General features: G+C 41.6%; 2 protein-coding genes and 1 long non-coding RNA gene across 16 annotated transcripts in view; 2 read left to right on the top strand and 1 right to left on the bottom strand.

Moving 5' to 3' along the window:
* Positions 1–8,234, top strand: part of TMEM51 (transmembrane protein 51) — a 35,204-nt gene extending 26,970 nt beyond the window's left edge. For all 8 annotated transcript variants that reach the window (XM_007067435.4, XM_027829651.3, XM_027829653.3 and 5 more), the window contains 2 exons: positions 1,287–1,764; positions 7,251–8,234. In XM_007067435.4, coding sequence (XP_007067497.2) covers positions 1,415–1,764; positions 7,251–7,674 — 774 coding nt within the window. In that variant the 5' untranslated portion in view covers positions 1,287–1,414 and the 3' untranslated portion in view covers positions 7,675–8,234. The remainder of the gene's footprint in view (positions 1–1,286; positions 1,765–7,250) is intronic.
* The window catches only part of LOC122463294, a 37,163-nt gene extending 22,472 nt beyond the window's left edge, over positions 1–14,691 (bottom strand). Inside the window, exons 1-3 of one of the 2 annotated variants that reach the window (XR_006286498.1) lie at positions 14,439–14,691; positions 5,971–6,061; positions 4,860–5,238 (exon numbers count right to left, since the gene is read on the bottom strand). This is a non-coding gene — a long non-coding RNA (uncharacterized LOC122463294). Of the gene's footprint in view, positions 1–4,859; positions 5,239–5,970; positions 6,062–14,438 lie in introns of those variants that run through there. The other variant, XR_006286497.1, reaches the window with a different exon arrangement.
* The window catches only part of FHAD1 (forkhead associated phosphopeptide binding domain 1), a 60,632-nt gene continuing 55,949 nt past the window's right edge, over positions 13,761–18,443 (top strand). Inside the window, exons 1-3 of one of the 6 annotated variants that reach the window (XM_043531930.1) lie at positions 13,761–13,997; positions 15,944–16,026; positions 17,161–17,272. In XM_043531930.1, coding sequence (XP_043387865.1) covers positions 17,177–17,272 — 96 coding nt within the window. In that variant the 5' untranslated portion in view covers positions 13,761–13,997; positions 15,944–16,026; positions 17,161–17,176. The remainder of the gene's footprint in view (positions 13,998–15,943; positions 16,027–17,160; positions 17,273–18,443) is intronic. The other 5 variants (XM_037881286.2, XM_043531929.1, XM_043531928.1 and 2 more) reach the window with 5 other exon arrangements.

The raw sequence follows: 18,443 nt of genomic DNA, 5'->3' as shown, positions 1-18,443 counted from the left end.
GTATTTAAGAGAGAGCGTTCTCTGGGCACGCACTCTCTCTCTCTCTCTCTCTCTCTCTCAACAGCTGGGAGAAGAGGAACCTGTGGTCCAGCTTGCTCCCTTGCACAAATGCTGAGAGAGAATTCTTGCTTGCTTTTCTTTTGTGTGTGAAAAGACTTCCCTCACACCAGACCAGACAGATCTTTAACCAGTTCTTCTTTCAAAGTATTGTTCTTAAGGCTTGTGATTTTCCATTTTGGTATTGGGACCAGTATATTATGCCAACTGAAATTAGTCTTCAAGATAGTGAAGCCCCATGGGGCATGTGACATAAAGAATCTTAAATGTATATTACCATATTCTATCTTTTTAAAGTACCTTTCATTCTGAGATTCCAAAGCATTGTACAGATTATTTATGTGATCAAGGTGCGATTGTTCACCAATAATAACTAGCACGAATACCTAGCAGTCTTCATTTTGAAAGTGCTTAACACTCAATCACTTTGACACCCTTCTGAGGTAGGTAAGTCACATAGGGTAAATTTTTCAAAAGCACCTAAGTGTCATTGAAATGCACCAGGAATGTAGGAGTCAGGCACCTAAATCACTTTTTCAAATGGAATTTAGGCTCCTAAATCTCTTAGGTGCTTTTGCAAATATTACCCATAAGTTCTGAATCAGGTTCCTTAGTGCAACAGAAAAGGGTGTCTCTGTTAAAGGCACGATTATAACCTAGGAATTCTGGTTCCCTGTGTGGTGTTTAAACCACATAGCAAGGGAAGAGAGAAATTCTCCAGTTGAAACTATAGAGTGAATTGCGTTTAGACAGACTATAATCACTCCAAGTTGGAATTTGGCCAGAAGGATGCTTCAAATAAATTTGTTAGTCTCTAAGGTGCCACTAGTACTCCTTTTCTTTTTGCGAATACAGACTAACATGGCTGCTACTCTGAAACCTGTCAATACCTCCTGTTTTTGCAGAACTTGGCAAGGGGAGGAAGGGGGCGACTTTGGCAAATGGCCAGGATCTGTCTTTCACGCCTCACACCAGAAAAGCAGCATGGAACAAAAAGCCTGGGGACACTCTCTTCCCATGCATAACCAGAATGGCCAGTAGTGATCCTTCCTTAAGTCTGGCCATTATATTAGCCCTTGGCTTACTCTGCATGGTCATAAAAATGTGCTTTAATTTCCAGTATTAAGGTTGATAAAACAAAATGATGCCAAGTGGCCTTCTTGTTCACCGTAATTGTAGCTCGTTCTATAAGTCACATGTACTAATTGCTATTCTTTTTCCTTTTCCAGATTTCTCTCTAAACTCAAGCATTTGGGTGGATTCATAAAAGTGCGAAGCTTGGATTTTACACACCGTTTTTTGGAAGTGGCATGCTATAAGCTGACTCTGCTTATTATCTAGTGATCTAGCACTGGGTATGATGGCCCAGTTCAAGTCAAATGGATCTTACTATGCCCTGACTGCTATCGGGTTAGGAATGCTTGTCCTTGGGATCATAATGGCAGTCTGGAATCTGGTCCCAGGATTTGGCCATACTGATAAGCCTCTCTCATCTGCTGGAAATAGTAGCAATCCAGGGCATGATGGTGGAGGAATATTGAAGAGTAAGACCTTTTCGGTAGCTTATGTATTGGTTGGGGCTGGAGTGCTGCTCCTTTTGCTCTCCATTTTCTTGAATGTCCGGGACAGGAAAAAGAAAAGACAAAATGAGAATCTTGCTAGGATCCAGCAAGAAACATCTGCTGAACCTCAACATCAGGAGGACAGGTAAGTCTTTCAGTAAAAGGGTGCTGGGTCTGGTATACAGGTAAAATTAAAAGGTGTTCTTTTAAAAAAAAAAATCACATTTAGAAATTTAACTTGTTAAGATCAATTGTATCACATACTAAATTATAGGTGTCAAGGAATATAAACTCTGGCAAGTCAAGTGTAAGAGTATAATTAGGGAGGCCAAAAAATAATTTGACGAGCAACCAGCAAAAAACACAAAAACAGCCAAAAAAAAATTTTTTTTTAATTTAAGTACCTCAGAAGCAGGAAGCCTACCAAAGAATCAGTGGAGCCACTGGATGATTGAGGTGCTAAAGGAGCACACAAGCAACACAAAGCAGTTTTGGAGAAGCTAAATAAATTATTTGCCACTGTCTTCACTGCAAAGGATTTGATGGAGATTCCCACATTTGAGCCATTCTTTTTAGGTGACACATCTGAGGAACTGTCCCAGATTGAGGTGTAAATAGAGGAGGTTTTGGAAAAAATTGATAAATTAAACAGTAGTTAGTCACCAGGACCAGATGGTATTCACCCAAGAGTTCTGAAGGAACTCAGACGTGAAATTGCAGAACTGCTAACTGTGGTATGTAACCTATCATTTAAATCTGTCTCTGTTCCAGATGACTGAAGGATAGCTAATGTAATGTCAATTTTTAAAAAAGACTTTGGAGGTGATCCTGGCAATTACAGGCCACTAAGCCTAATTTCAGTATCAGGCAAATTTGATTGAAACTATAATAAAGAACAGAGTTATCAGACACAGATAAACATGACGAGTTGGGAAAGAGTCAACACGGCTTTTGTAAAGGGCAATTGTGCCTCACCAATCTATTAGAATTCTTTGAGTGTGTCCACAATCGTGTCGAAAAGGGTGATCCAGTGGATATAGTGTACTTGGACTTTCAGAAATACTTTGACAACATCCCTGACCAAAGACTCTTAAGCATAGTCAGAAGTCATGGGATAAGAGGGAAGGTCCTTCCATGGATCAGTAACTGGTTAAAAGCTTAAAAAACAAAGGGTAGGAACAAATTGTCAGTTTTCACAATGGAGAGGTAAATAGCGGGGTCTCCCAAGGATCTGTGCTGGGACCAGTTCTGTTCCATTTATTTATAAATGATCTTGAAAAAAGGGTAAACCATGATGAGGTGGCAAAGTTTGTAGATGATACAAAATTATTTAGGATAGTTAAGTCCAAAGCAGACTACAAAGAGTTACAAAAGAATCTCACAAAACTGGGTGACTAGGCAGCAAAATGACAGATGAAATTCAATGTTGATAGATGCAAAGTAATGCACTTTGGAAAACATAATCCCAACTATACATATAAAATGATGGGTTCTAAATTTGCTGTTACCACTCAAGAAAGAGATCTTGGTGTCGTCATGGGTAGTTCTCTAAAAACCTTTGCTCAATGAGCAGTGACAATCAAAAAAGCTAACAATGTTAGGAACCATTAGGGAAGTGATAGATAATAAGACAAAAAACATCATAATGTCATTATATAAAACCATGGTGTGCCCACACATTATATACTGCATGAAGTTCTGGTCACCCCATCTCAAAAAAGATATATCAAAATTGGAAAAAGTACAGAAAAGGGCAACAAATGTGATTAGGGTGTGAAACAGCTTCCGTATGAGGAAGGATTAAAAAGACTGGTACTGTTCAGTTTGTAAAAGAGATGACTGGGGGCGGGGGGGATATGATGGAGATCTATTAAAATTGTGAATGGTATGGAGAAAGTAAATAAGGAAGTGTTCTTTACCCCTTCACATAACACATGAATCAGGGGTCACCCAATGAAATTAATAGGCAGCAGGTTTAAAACTAACATAAGGAAGTACTTCTTCACACAACGCACAGTCAACCTATCGAAATAGTTGCCAAGGGATGCTGTAAAGGCCAAAACTATAACTGGGTTCAAAAAAGTATTAGATAAGTTCATGGAGGATAGGTCCATCAGTGGCTATTAATCAAGATGGTCAGGGACACAACTCCATGCTCTGGGTGTCCCTAAACTTTTGACTGATAGAAGCTGGGAGTGGATGACAGGGCATGGATCTCTTGATATATTGCCATGTTCTGTTCACTCCCTCTGAAGCATCTGGCACTGGCCACTGCTGGAAGACAGGATACTGGGCTACATGCACCATTGGTATCGCCCACTATGACCATTCTCATGTTCTTAAGTCTCAAGCTTCAAAAATGTGATACAAGGTTTAGAAAACCTGATGTATGAGGAAAGGTTAAAAAAACAACAACTGGGCATGTCTTAGGAAAAGAAGACTGAGGTAGGACTTGATAACAGCCCTTAACATATTTGAAGACTGTTAGTGAGAGGACATGTCCACTGAAGGTAGGACAAGAAGTAATAAGTTTTATCTGCAGCAAGGGAGATTTAGGTTAGATATTAGGAAAAACTTTAACTGTGAGGATAGTTAAACATTGGAACAGGCTTGCAAGGGAGGTTGTGGAATCCCCATCACTGGAGGTTTTCAGAACAGATTAGACAGATTCTTGTCAGGCATGGACTAGGTATACTTGGTCCTGCCTCGGCACAAGTGGCTGGAGTAGATGACCTCTCGAGATCCCTTCCAGCCCTACATTTCTATGATTCTGTGCGTGGGCTGATTGCCTTAGAGGTCAAGGAGGAGTTTATCCCTCTATAAATATCATAGTATAATGTGCTAAGGGAATGATAAATGTTCATCTTCCTCAGAAGTATAACCTATTGGCCACAGCTGGAAATAACGTACTTCACTGGATGGACCAATGTTTAGAACAAATAGGCTACATCCTATATACCAGAGGTGGGCAAACATTTTGGCCCGGGGGCCACATCAGGATTGTGAAATTTTATGGAGGGCCGGGTAGGGAAGGCTGTGCCTTCCCAAACAGCCTGGCCCCTGCCCCCTATCCGTCCCATCCCCTCCCACTTCCCATCCCCTGACTGCCCCCCTTAGAATCCCCGACCCATCCAACCCCCACTGCTCCTTGACCCCTGCCCCTAACCGCCCCCTGGACCCCACCCCCTATCCAACCCTCCTGCTCCCCATCCCCCTGCCCGGCAGGAGCAGTTGACCAGAGCGCTGGCGGTGCAGCATGCTAAGGCTGTGGGGGAGGGGGGACAGCAGGGGAGGGGCCGGGGGCTAGCCTCCCCAGCTGGGAGCTCAGGAGCCGGGCAGGATGGTCCTGCGGGCCAAATGTGGCCCGCAGGCTGTAGTTTTCCCACCTCTGCTATTATACAAAGCTTTAGGAGATTGCTTGCTTCTCTAGTCTAAAAATGCTATGGTGAGGTGTGTATCTTAAAACCAAGACCCCATTGGTATAATTGTAGAGGAGACAAAATCCTTTTTGTGAGGCAGGCAGGGCTAGCAGATGTCAGAGAAGTAAAAAGGAGTGTGCCACTGCTAGAGGGTAATGTGGTATCTCTCTTTCTGCTGTGGCTTGTTAAGTCCAGTAATTCTGTAAAGTTACAAAACAGCCTTTCAACAGCGTTTACGGAAGTACATATAAGAGCTGCAGAGAAATGAAACAAACTTTTACATCCATTGACGGTAGGGAAACTCCAATAAATACTGAGCAAAGATGTTCTAGTAACAGACAATCTTAAATAAACGGTTTACTAACATTGATTCAACATCCCAGGGAATTTGACAACCTAGCCTGGCCGTGCGTAAACTGTGATGGTGTTTGATTCAGACTGTATCCTGTCCCCAAAACATTGCTCTTTCCCTCTGAAGAAGGACTGCTAGAAGCTGGGAGTGGACAACAGGGCATCCCTAGATAAATTGCAATGTTTTGTTCACTCCCTCTGAAGAAGGGAAAGAGGCTTTTCGTATGAAATATGTAACAAGAGAGTATGAGACGGCAACTCTCTAGCTTCATTTAATTAGAAAGTACCATGATGGGAGCTATAGAAAACCCTAAGGTAATTACAGAATGACAGAATCTGCAGAGAAGGTTCTTGTGCTATAACCAATTATGTGAAGGGAAACTTACTAATGCTAATAAAATGCAGACTTTGTACTTACGCAGACTACATGTAGATACCCACGTTACAGATCGGCACAATGTCCGTTAATAGTAGCTAACAGAATTCCTCTCTCCTAACTCCTCCCCCCCACCCCCCAGCAGAAAAAGAAAAAACAAAAGGAAAAGAAAAAAAATAACCAGGTTTACGTGATTATACCTTACCTCAATTACAAAGGCATTAAATGATGTCCCTCTAAATTAATTCCAATTGAGTGGTACAGTTGGCAAGGAAGATGTTAGGATAATTCTTCACCTGTGTGTTGGAAGAGAATCACTGTTCTGTTATCTCTATTTGTGGGAAATGGAACGGAGAAACAAGGAATAATTAATGAAAGATGCCTGATCTGTAACTCGTTAGTCATAGGGCAATGAGAAGGCACCTTAACATCAAAATAATGGTGCTATAGTCAGTTTCACAAAGGAAAGAAAATCTGGCATTTCCAGTCTGGTATTTAAACAATGTAAAGATGCAACAGTAACTCCTCCTGTCTGTTCCTTCCTTGATTTATTTTTTTTTAACTTGAGTGGGATGGTGTTACATTGAACAGTTGATTGAATGTTAGTTGCAGAAGAATTTTAAATTCTAACACTTGGCAGTTGAACATAGCATTTCTCATCTGAGGATGGTGAAGGGTTTTACAAATGTGATTTTTTTTTAGATGGGTAAAGTGAATTGTCAATTGCAGTGAGTCCTGGCTTTTAGTATTCCCCCATTCCTGCCACACAGTCACAGACTTGCAAGCAGATTGGGACTTCTGTATCTGGAAAATAACTAAAGATGGGAAAAAATGCATACTCATGTTCTTGGCCTGCTCATTTCAATGACACACTAGACTATATAAAGCAATGTGTAAAGTGTCTTTGCTGTCTTTTTCAGTGTACACACAGCCATATGATAGATCAAAAGTAATCCGTTTACACCTACAGATTTCTCCAGAAAGTTTAGCGGAGAGTGAGAGAGGGTTAACTAGATGTCCTAAACAGATCTTTTCCACTTCTAACTTCTGAGTCTACAATCATTGCTATAAGAACCCAACTTGTTACTGTGTGACACCACCAAGATCCTAATTTTTACTTCGATATGGATACTTTGAACTCAGTTTTACACCCTAAAACATTACTGTGGCCCAGTGATAAGAGCAGGGAACTGTGAACCATACTCCTGCATTGCATTCCCACCCCGGAAATGAATTTGTCACGTATGGGGCAAGTCACAATTTCTGTGCCTCAGTTTCCAACTGTAAAATAGGGATAATAATCCTTGCTCACAGGGATGTTGGAGATTTAACTAATGCGTGTAAGGCACTTTGTGATCCTGGGATGAAATGTGCTGTAGAAATTTATATTGTATCATCATGTATTTCTGCTCCCAAAATTTGAATGACCAGAAATGCAGCTGAAATGGCTTAGCATACTGACAGTATTAAAATTGTCTCCTACAGTCAAGAAGAGGATGATGAGACATCGTCGCGATACTATGTTCCCAGTTATGAGGAGGTTATGAACGCGGGCTATCCTGAGATGAGAGAATTGGACAGAAACACCAGGATCAGCATGTCTCTGCCCTCTTATGAATCTCTAACTGGGATTGATGAAAATACACCAACTACAGCCACCGTAAATGTCGATTCGAACATACAGCGTCAGCCAAGCAGGCACAGCTCTCGCTTGAACAAACGACTGAAACCCCTGAAAATTCGGAGAATTAAGTCTGATAAGCTGCACCTAAAGGACTTCCGAATAAACCTTCCAGACAGAAACAGTTCAGGTCAAATAACAATAGAACCATTGACCCCTCCTCCACAGTATGATGATGTCCCAGATAAAGCACCAGATAGCAAGGAAGTACCAGATAAAGCCAGATAGCAAGTACCAGATAGCAAGGAAGTACATTGTATGCCTCTCTCATAATTCTTTTTTCTACACTATATTTTTTTAAGTCACTAAATTGTCTTTTTTACCAATAATTTTAAAAGTAGAAAAGGAAAAGTAATTTTTTTTTTTTTTTTTTTAGTTTCTCTTCTTCCACGTCAGAAAAACCAAACATTGTGGCTTTCTCCACTTCCATTAAAATGGAGTCGAGATGACTGAAGAAAGCAAGTCTGCATTTTGTAACACTTCATAGTCATGCTGTGAAATCTATTGAATGAAATGACAGTTTTGAACTATCAGATTTATTTAATCCTTTCAGCAGTACTCATGATGCCTGTAAGCAGCTTTCTAAGCACTGACAACCATAGGGGAGAAGATGATGGGTTTTGGTGTTCCAGTGGGATGGGAGAGTGTGTTTAAGGTTAAACTGTAAATTCATTCAGTTGGTATCTACTCCATTGTGCCACTTCAAAAATGTTTAATGTTCTGTTTTAAGTTAGCATTGAATATGCTGAGCAATTGGAGACTTTTTCTAAATAAATGTTTTGTGTGTATGTGTGTGTTGTAAATGGGAACAACACAGGTACTTTAATCAGGGGCTGTAAGAAATGTAGGGCAAAATGTTCTCTTTCCATTCTAGCTTGGAAAATGGCAGTTTCAGCAACTTTGAAGCACACAATCGCTCTTCGGGTTTTTAGTAAGGCCACAAAGATTATAAAAGCATGCTCACTCAAGCTGTGATGCCATATGAAGGAATATGCATACCTGGGTCAGAAGATAAACTTTTCTGAACTCATAGAGTAGAAGTCCTCAACATGCAAACTCAAGCTTGATCCCTAGGTCTCTGGCATGCTTAAGTGCACTTGCTCGGGCATTTGGCCAGCCAAAATCAGCCAGTTCCTCTGGTGCCTCTTCCTGGTAATGGTCTCAACTGTTTGGTGATGCAGCTGAGAAGAAAGCACTTGCATTGATGAATGTGGTGACGTGATACAAGGCAGAGAATACGACATTAAGAAGGTAGAATGCACTCAAATAATGTGGATGGCCTGTATAAGACAATGCTATGCCCTAGTATGTATGATGTAAATGCAACATTAAGTTTAATTATGTAACACTTGCAAGGTTAACGGATGTCTCCTGTCACAGGGCAATTTTGATGCAAACTCCTTCAGGCACTCTTTGCTATACTAGACTTTATCTAATAGTAAAAATAAGCTAGAAAAGAGGCTTTTCTTCCAGCTTGGTGTTTGGAAAACATGACGAACGCTTCAGCGATCACGCTACATATAGATGTGTTACTGAGGCATATTCTCTGTACGCAGAAGCTGGCCCCAGCTAGAGCGGAATGAGCCTTGCTCCTTGTCAGACATCAGTCTTTTTATAATATTTCACTGATTTGCAATGCCTACTATTCAGTGACATCTATTCTGGAGTTGAATGGAGGAGGGAGTTGTCTCATTTTTGTGTCTGGTGGGGAAGACCCACTTGAACAAGATTTTAAAATATCCTATAGGGAAAAGCTTTCCCAGTACCCTATGTTCCTGTTTGCAAGCACATTCTGATTTGTGTATCACTGCACCTATCCATATGCAACTCTAAGAAGGCACGACTTTTGGAATCCTTGTCTGTGATTCAAACTTTCTAGTTTTCCACATTCAAATGGAAAATAATAGAATGGATGCTATTTTGTTTATGCTAAGGGCCAAATCTTGCTGTGTTGTATCCAAGCAACCCCACTGAAGTCCAGATTTTGGCCCTTCGTTTAAACCTTCTGCTCCTAGTTTCCAAAGGAGCAGTAATGTAAGAAATTGTTGGTACAATAAAGTGAAACCTGACCCTCTTCCTTAAGGGGGCACCTTCCTTTCCAACCCAGGTCTCTAAAACAGATAATTACCCCTTGCCCATTCTAGCTTGATTTCTGGCAGTTTCTGATCAAGGTTGGAGCACTATATCTTACTGAACTAAAACTGAGGAAGAGGAGGGGAGTGTGCAGTAATGATTACAGCTCAAGGGCTAAGAAGGAGCAGCCCAGGTTCAAATTCCAGCTCAGTCAGCTAGTTGCTTGCTCTGTTGCTCTTGAGTAACAAAGGTGACCCTCACCAACTTTTGTGAAAAGGCAGATGATCTCTGGAAAAATGAGACAGTGTGAACGGCCCTTTTGCAGGGTCAATAAAGCTACCCCCCAAAAATGCAGATACTGTTTGAGGATAATCTGTTTCTTTGGCTGTGAAGCCACTTTGGCTGTGAAGCCACTCAAGTTTTAAGGGACTACAAAGTAATCCTTCTTCAGCATAGTCTTGTCATTTTCTTCCTAAACTGGCTTTTTAGGTCTGACACTTAGTTTGTACTCTATGATTTTTTTTTTTTTTAATCCACATCATAAGCAAGTCCCCGCCGCCCAATTTTGGTGACTACTGTAATTCCCTTTCTCTATATCAAAAGATTGCCTAGGCACAGAGGGCTGAATCCTGCTCCCTCCAAGACTCAGTGGGGGTTCTTCCACTGGGAGCAGCATTGGGTCATTAAAGAAACAACCTCAGGGCTGTTGCTGAAGGAAACACCAGCTATGTGTTGGTGCTAGCAAATGGACAGAGTTGACTCCGAGGTAAGATATACTAAATCTACATCAAATATAACACACCCATTTAATCTGGATAATTGCTCGGGAGAGCAGCTCCAAGGTAGTGCATTTCAGTGATTTTGAACAATGGGTGGTAGTATCTATCTGCCTATTTCCAGCAACTACCATGTATGATTTGGGTGTTTGCTAGCAAAAAAATCTGTTCACTTCCCAAATCTATTGTGTCAGATTAGTCAGCTGTGCCATAAAACATCTAATATGTGTTAATGGATTAAAAAACAGAAATTAATGAAATACAGCAAACGAGTATTAATCAGCACAAATATTTGTCCTAATTAAAACAGGCTACTGTTATTTATATGATATGCTTCTCTTTTGAGTAGGTGTGCTAATTAAGATGATTATACTAAATCATTCTGCATAGTATTGGAGTAGTGGGACTCTACTACTCCATCTCCTTGGGAAATAACCTGGGGACCACAGACTGCAATAGTCAAGAAAAAAGATAACAAAATCAAGCCTGGGTGAACATTCTTGTTCCACAACAGCCACTTGGATATGGTTCATCATAGTGTATGAACTAGTCAAGGGTCACATTTTCTATAGGAGAATGAGACAAAAAGTCAAAATGAATTAAGACCAAATCTGAAAAGGAAGTAGAACACCGCCCAAGAAACAAGATCTTAAGCTATGCTGTGCATATACAGGAAAAAAGGTATAAATCATACGATAGTTCTGACTTTATATAAGCCCCACATGTAAGCACGTCAAGAATTCTGAGTCAGATTCAGACCTGCTTTAAGCAAGTGTCCAGCCACTGAAGCCAATGGAGTTGATCCCATTTATACCAGGGATTGTAATAATCCAAATGGGTACAAAACAAGATACTGAAGGACTGCATGTGTAGTAAAACAGGAGTTCTATTCCTCTTAATATCTGTAAAAAGTGGTTGCAGAATTTTTCTTTGGTATCACAAAAGCTACAAAGTTCATTAACCAAACACACACAATTATGCTTTGTACCTGACCTTTATAGGTGCATACATCTGTGGTGGCTATAACCTCACCCGCAAACTGCACGCTTGAGTATTGCATCATTATGTCAATTGGCTAGCTGCAACGCCCATCACAAGTCCTGAAAGTTGTGAGACATGGATATTGGTTTCTGGGTAATACAGTAAAACTCCACAGTTCCTTTGTCCAAGTCTGTTCCCTGATGTGAGTCAGTTAGACAACAGCTACCTTCATTATCTGTAGGCCTCTAAGCTTTTTTAACCTCTATGCTATTCTTATCTCCTAAAACATTCTGGATGATGATAATGTTTGTAGCACAAAGGGAATATGTTTTCATAAGTCAATTTTCAAACTCCACATAAGGCACGTTTCTAGCAAGAACTGATCTTAAATACTATTGCTAGAAAGGTTAGTTTCTTGGCCAGCACAGACACAGAATTAAAGCAAGCTGAGCTGAGCTATGTCATCTGTTGTTTTCAAGCCAGAGTAAAATAACAGGACTTCATTGTAAGCACTTTTTTAAAGTTTCAATCAAGAACTAGTATGGATGTAAAAGGGAAAGAATGAACTAGAGAGTTGGATCAATTTACAACGAAAAATTTGGTTTTATTTAAAAAGAATTTTTTCTACTGTTAAGAAAATTCAGTGGAAATAGCTTATATAAAGGAATATATAATACCATCTGACAATATAATTTGGAAAAGTTAAACCTACTTTTCCTCCTCTGAACTGAGAAATGCAAAAAATGAAAACAATGTAATAGTGGAAATGTAAAATATATTTTTAAAAGGTATTTGTAAACCAAGCAAGAAAACTGATATGCCTTCAAAAGAAAAAAAAGAAAATTACTGGCACTGTGTGCTCAGACTTGTTCTACAGGAACAAGTTATCCTGCTTTCTAATTGTGTTGCCAGAAGAATTGCTCTCAGTTAAGAAATTGTGGTTTGCACAACTGACATCAGAAAAATGTCTGTCAAAATGGCGAGACTTTAGGAACAAAATTCTTTCTTTTAAACCAGTTATTGTACATTATGGAGTCTAGGTTAAAAAAATTCTCAAAAAATGTGGATTAAACAGTGTCATGTACAATCACAATGTACAAACTCAAGTAATTACTTTGAACTTGTACTTTTTTGGATTGTGAAAGTATTGTTTTTAATAGGTAAGGCAAAGTTATTGGGATTTTTTTTCTGTATCTAATTTTGAACTAGATTCTTCCCTGATCTGCACTTGACTGTTGAAGTTAATAGGATTGCATGGAGTGTAATCAGGGCAGACTTTAGCCCTTGGTTTTTGTTTGTTTGTTTGTTAAGTTTCTCTAATTTCTGTATGCCTCTTCACATGCAGGTTACCTGTGGTTGTTTTGTTTGCGTGTTTGTTTTTGTTTTTAAAACAGCTCTTTCCCCTAGCCCACAGAGGTATTATAGAATCAGGTATAGACGATAAGGTCTAGATGGGAAAACGAGCTGTGTTTACACAAGGATGTTCTGTTCTTGCGCAGGAGGCAGGTCCACTCAAGCCCTTTTGTGGTTAGTTGATTATTATTTACAGTAGGGTGGTGCCCAAAGTCGGTTAGGTGCTATACAAACGTATAGGGTTCAAAAAAGAACTAGATAAATTCATGAAGGATAGGTCCATCAATAGCTATTAGCCAAAGTGGACAGGGATGGTGCCCCTCGCCTCTGTTTGCCAGGAGCTGGGAACGGGCGACAGGGGATGGATCACTTGATAATTACCTGTTCTGTTCACTCCCTCTGGGGCACCTGGCATTGGCCACAGGTTGAGGGGCTAGATGGGCCTTTGGTCTGACCCAGTGTGGCCGTTCGAATGTTCTTAGCGGAGCTGAAGGGCTCTGGACTGAAAACCTTACAATTTGAAACAGCATCCCTCTTCTCCCCCAAAGACGGGGAGGGGGGGAAGAAATACAACTTCCAAGCACTGGGGGCAGGGGGCGAGTCCACGCACCGTGTAATCTTTATATCTTTTGAAGTCCCACATTTTATTAGTAGGGCTCATCCCCCTCGGGTGACCAGATTGCAAATGTGAAAAATCAGGGTGTGTGTGGGGGGGGGGGGGGGGATAATAGGAGCCTATATAAGAAAAAGACCCCAAAATCGGGACTGTCCCTATAAAATCAGGACATCTGGTCACCCTACATCCCCCTCCCCTCGCGGCCTCACCTGCTGCTGTAGTTTTCCCGTTCCTTGTTCACTATTTTGTCCCCGAAAAACTGTCACTCAAAGGGGGGCCCTGGGCGGGGGTCCGCTAAAGGGTGAGGCCCCCCCCCCCCGATCTCACCCCGTCAGCGCTGCCTGCGCTTAGCCCTGGAGCTGGGCCCATGTCGTCTCTCCCCTTTGCCCTCCCCAAGAGCAAGGCCCTAGCCCCAGCCTGGCTGCAACCCGCGCTGTGTGGGCCCCAGCCCGGGCCGCGGCGGCCCCCCGAGCACAGCGCCAGGGTTGGGGCCTGCCGCCGCCGCCGCCCGCTCGGGGGTGCAGCCCTAGGCCGTGGGGGGCCCGCCGGGTGCCAGCCCGCAGCCCGGCTCCGGCTCCCGCCCCGGCCCCGAGCGCCGGGGCGGCCTCCCCGCTCCGCCTCCGCCTCGGTTGCCTCGGAGACCCGGGTAACACAAGAGGCCTAGCACCGCCTCAGGCCGGACCGGGCGCGGCCTGGCTCGACGAGGGGACGCCCCCGGGGCCCTAGTGCCGGCAGCGGCCTCGGCAGCGCTGGTGAGTGGGGGCGAGCTGGGGCTGGGGGCGCCCCAGTGCACGGCCCAGCCCGAGGGGCTATCGCAGGGACTCCCGAGGGGGCCCAAGATGGAGCAGGCCCCCTCTGGCCTGAGGGGCAAGACTCCCCTTGCCCCCTCCGGGATGGCTGGTCCCCTTGGGGCCCTGCCACCCCCACCCGGCGAGGCTCCCGCTGCCCCGAGGGACCCCACTGACCCCAGGCACGCCCTTGTGCCGGGCCGCCACTGACCTCGAGGAGACACCGGGCAAGGCTCCCACTGGCATGGCCAGTCTCCTTCGGCACGACCCCCGCCGATGCGAGGGGCCCCCTCGTGCAGTAATCCCACCAACTCCACTGCCTGCATCGTGCCAGGCTCCCATGGAGCTCCACAGGGGTGCCTGCCCCTTCCCACCCACCTACCCCTGGGCGAGGTGTCCACTTACCCAAGAAACCCATGTCGGTGGCATCCCTCTTGCCCCCAAGGGCCTTGTGGAGAGGAACGGTGCCCTGTGCTAAGCCATCGCCTCGCGATTAAGGGCTCTGCGGAGGATAAAGTGTTGTTTCTGAGACTCCCTGGTGCAGTACGGTACAGGCTGTTTTGCGGGTGGGCTAGAAATCTGCCAGGGACACAGGCTGCAACTCTGCACAAAGGGATACAAACAATAGGTGCGGTAGTGTGTGTGAGATCCAGCATATCGCCACACAAACAGCTTCAAAACTAAGGCCAGGCCTATGCACAAGATTATGTACAGGGATAACTATATCCAGTAGGGGGTGTGATATAGTTATACCAGTCAAACACCTAGTGTGGACACAGTTATACCCATTCAATGATGCCTTATTCTGTTATAGATTATTATTCCACTTCCTGATAGGAATAAGCTGTCCTGGTATAAGCACATTTATACCAGTATAGCTGAATCCCCACTAGGGGAGTTGTACCATTTTAATTATAGCTTTCAGAGTAACAGCCGTGTTAGTCTGTATTCGCAAAAAGAAAAGGAGTACTTGTGGCACCTTTGAGACTAACCAATTTATTTGAGCATAAGCTTTCGTGAGCATCCGATGAACTGAGCTGTAGCTCACGAAAGCTTATGCTTAAATAAATTGGTTAGTCTCTGAGGTAACACAAGTACTCCTTTTCATTTTAATTATAATTTTATTTCATTATATTTCATTATAATTTAATTTTAGAGCAGGACAACTGAGTTAAGGTTGACAGACATCAATGCACCGTAAAAAGCAAAGAAATAAGCAGGCTAGTGATTCATCACCATGCTCTGCTTGCTAGTTTCCCGTCTCACCCTGGTTATTGCCCTTCTACTACCCAAAGCCCAGAATTCCCCCACACATTATCCTGAGCCAATGGCTCTCAACCTTTCCAGACTACTATGCCCCTTTCAGAAGTCTGATTTGTCTTGTGTACCCCAAAGTTTCCCCTCACTTGAAAACTACTTGCTGACAAAATCAACATAAAAATACAAAAGTGTCACGGCACAGTATTACTGAAAAGTTGCTTTTACTTTCTCATTTTTTCATATACTTATAAAATAAATCAATTGGAATATAAATATTGTTCTTACATTTCAGTGTATAGTATTTAGAGCAGTATAAACAAGTCATTGTCTGTTTGAAATTTGTATTTATATTAAGTTTGGTAGTGCTTTTTATGTAGCCTGCTGTAAAACTAGGCAAATAGCTAGATGAGTTGATGTACCCCATGGAAGACCTCTGTGTACCCCCAGGGGTACGTGTACCCCTGGTTGAGAACCATTGTCCTGAGGAACCAATGGCCCCTTGAACTCTGACCACTTTTCTGTAGAAACTTGAGATATAGCCCTCCCTTGCAGGTACACATATCCTAGAATATCCTCTCTCCACATGATTTTTGCATGATTATGTATCCCTTAGACGCCACATAAGCTGCCGCCCTTCTGCTTTTCCACAGCCTCGTGAGAGGAAGTGGGGCAGCATTGACTCCCAAACCACTCTCTCTGCTTTCCAGCAATGGATCCAATGATGGTATACTAGGTTAGTGCATGTAGCTTTACATTTGGAGACCTTAACAGCTCTTCATGCCCTCCTTCAAATTATACATATTAAACTCTGCTGCACTCTCAATATTTGCTGTGTAATTTTCAGTATCATAGTACAAGCTTTTCCAGTGACGTGTAGCTTTAGTTTGTTTGCTAAGTGGTGTTATTCTCATTCCTGTCTATGGATATAAAAGGTATGTTTGTATATAGTAGAATACAAATGAATAGTTTCTCCAGTGCTTCTTGAACAGAGGATTTGTCATAGGCTACGTGGGCAAATGGTTGTTGGAGAACCTTGTTTAAAATTGGTAGCACATCACTGATGAACTGTGAAATGCATTTCAAAATGATGTGCAGAACTTATAGCAGCAGAAGTATGAATTCTGTGCATAGGGCTCTTGCAGGACTGAACACAAAGTTTTTAAGCAAAATTGATATTTTACAGATGAAATTCACTGTGGGAGGTAGTGATCTTTTTCGTGTGATGTCAGCTGCATAGGATACCAATTTTGCAGAGGGTACACAAATTTCTCACCCTGCTGTGAATGTTAGACCTCCTAAAGTGACACTGTCAGCTAGTCTAGGTTGCAAGTGGGGAAACAAATTTACAAAGAAACATTGGTAATGATGTTTTTAAAAGGTCAATAAAAGCATTTCCTTGTTTGGATCTAAATATTTTCACCCTGCATGAAACCCAAACATTGCAGCATCTGTTAGTGACCGAGAAAGTGAACTTGACCAGTCTCTAGATGCCTCTCAGTCTCAAAGTGAAGTTCTGAAAGTATCCAAATAGCATGAATGGTATAAAAAGTAAATCAGATATTTAAAATTCTTTCTGTCTTAGGATGGGATTTGAATTTTAATGATAAATGGATGCCTAACTCTCTCAGGCTGTCTTGAAAATTTGTTTTAAATTTTTTTTTTTTTTTAGTTATACAGGGTAGAGAATTTGTCTTTAATTTTAATTTCAATCTGACAGCATCCCTGTAAATAAATTACGATATTTCTTCTATGTTATTTGATACTGTTCATTTAAGCTATTTAAAATGTTTTGACTGTAGTAATTGCAAAAGTGCATTGGATAACACTTAGAAATTGAGTTTTTTTTTTAAAAAATAAAACCTTACAGATAAAAAGAAGAGACAATGAAAGCCTTTTTAAAAAGTTCAGATGGTGTTTTTATGCTGAGAGCAAAAGTAACTACTATAGGAAGACATGAAGATTCAGATCTCGTTCTGAAGGTATAAGCATAAAATTTATTTTCATTATTATTCTTTACAGCACTTACTCTTACTTAACTTCATTACCCCATTTATAATAATTCCAGTCTTTCTTAGTCAGCAGTGGTTTATTTGATTTCATTTAGAGCAACAGGGATGAAATGGCAATTAGAGAACCTGTTTAAATATTTAAGTTAGACAACCAAAAGAGAGAGGAATTATTTGATATGGGTTAGGGTCATATAACCTGAAGCAACAGCCTGAAAACAGCCTCCTAAAAATAGGAAAACTTAACAGAGACATTAGGAACCACCAGTTCAATTAGACAACTCAATAATTTGCCAAGGAGGTTGCTTAAGCACCATCATTACAGGTGTTCATACATGAACTAGCTCTTACACTTAGAAAAGGATAGGGTATTATAGAAAATTATACCTCAGTAGTGCTAGGGACTAGATCCATAGCCCATTGAAGTCAATGAGAATCTGTCCTGTGACTTTGGTGGGCTTTGAATCAAGCCCTATCTGAATAAGGGTTGGATCAGAATGTCATTTTACAGCTGTTTCATCTGTGATTAACTTTAAGATCACAATTAAAAATAGTTCCTGTTCTGAGATTAGTTTACTAAAAACCACAGATGTCTCTAGACGGGAGGGTTTTTAAACCAGGAGCATACATTAGTGTAGCACTCTACAGTAAGTGTCAAGGATGCTTTACACTACAGAGAGGAAAAAAGACAGGTTCTTGCTCCAAGTAGCTTACAATCTAGGGTCCTAATACTGCAAACATTTGCATATGTGAGTAGTAGTCCCACTGAGTTCAATGGAAGTACTAAATGTGCAAAAAAGTTACTCGTGTTTTAAGTGTCTGTAGTATTGGGGCCTAGGTTGGTTATGAAATAATATGCTATAGAGAAAGATCACAAGAAGCAAGGGGGAGGGAAAAGTTCTTAAAATCATACCTTCATTATTATCATATGCATCTTTCTGTAACATCAGTTATCCATTTTTATTGCTGGGATCTTGTATGTTTTGGTACCTATTCAGATGACCTGACTAACTTATAAAATGCAAAAATGTGAAGCTTTTAAAAAAAATCTAGCCATTGAACAAAATAAAAAAAAAAAAAAACTGTATCTTGCATAATAGATGAGTAATCAGCAGCCATTTTGACTACCTCTGAGCCAAAACAT

Source organism: Chelonia mydas, chromosome 18 (assembly GCF_015237465.2).
Source record: "Chelonia mydas isolate rCheMyd1 chromosome 18, rCheMyd1.pri.v2, whole genome shotgun sequence".
NCBI classification, from domain to species: domain Eukaryota; kingdom Metazoa; phylum Chordata; order Testudines; family Cheloniidae; genus Chelonia; species Chelonia mydas.
Note: the sequence above shows the minus strand (reverse complement) of the source record. Positions and strands in the feature narration are given on the sequence as shown.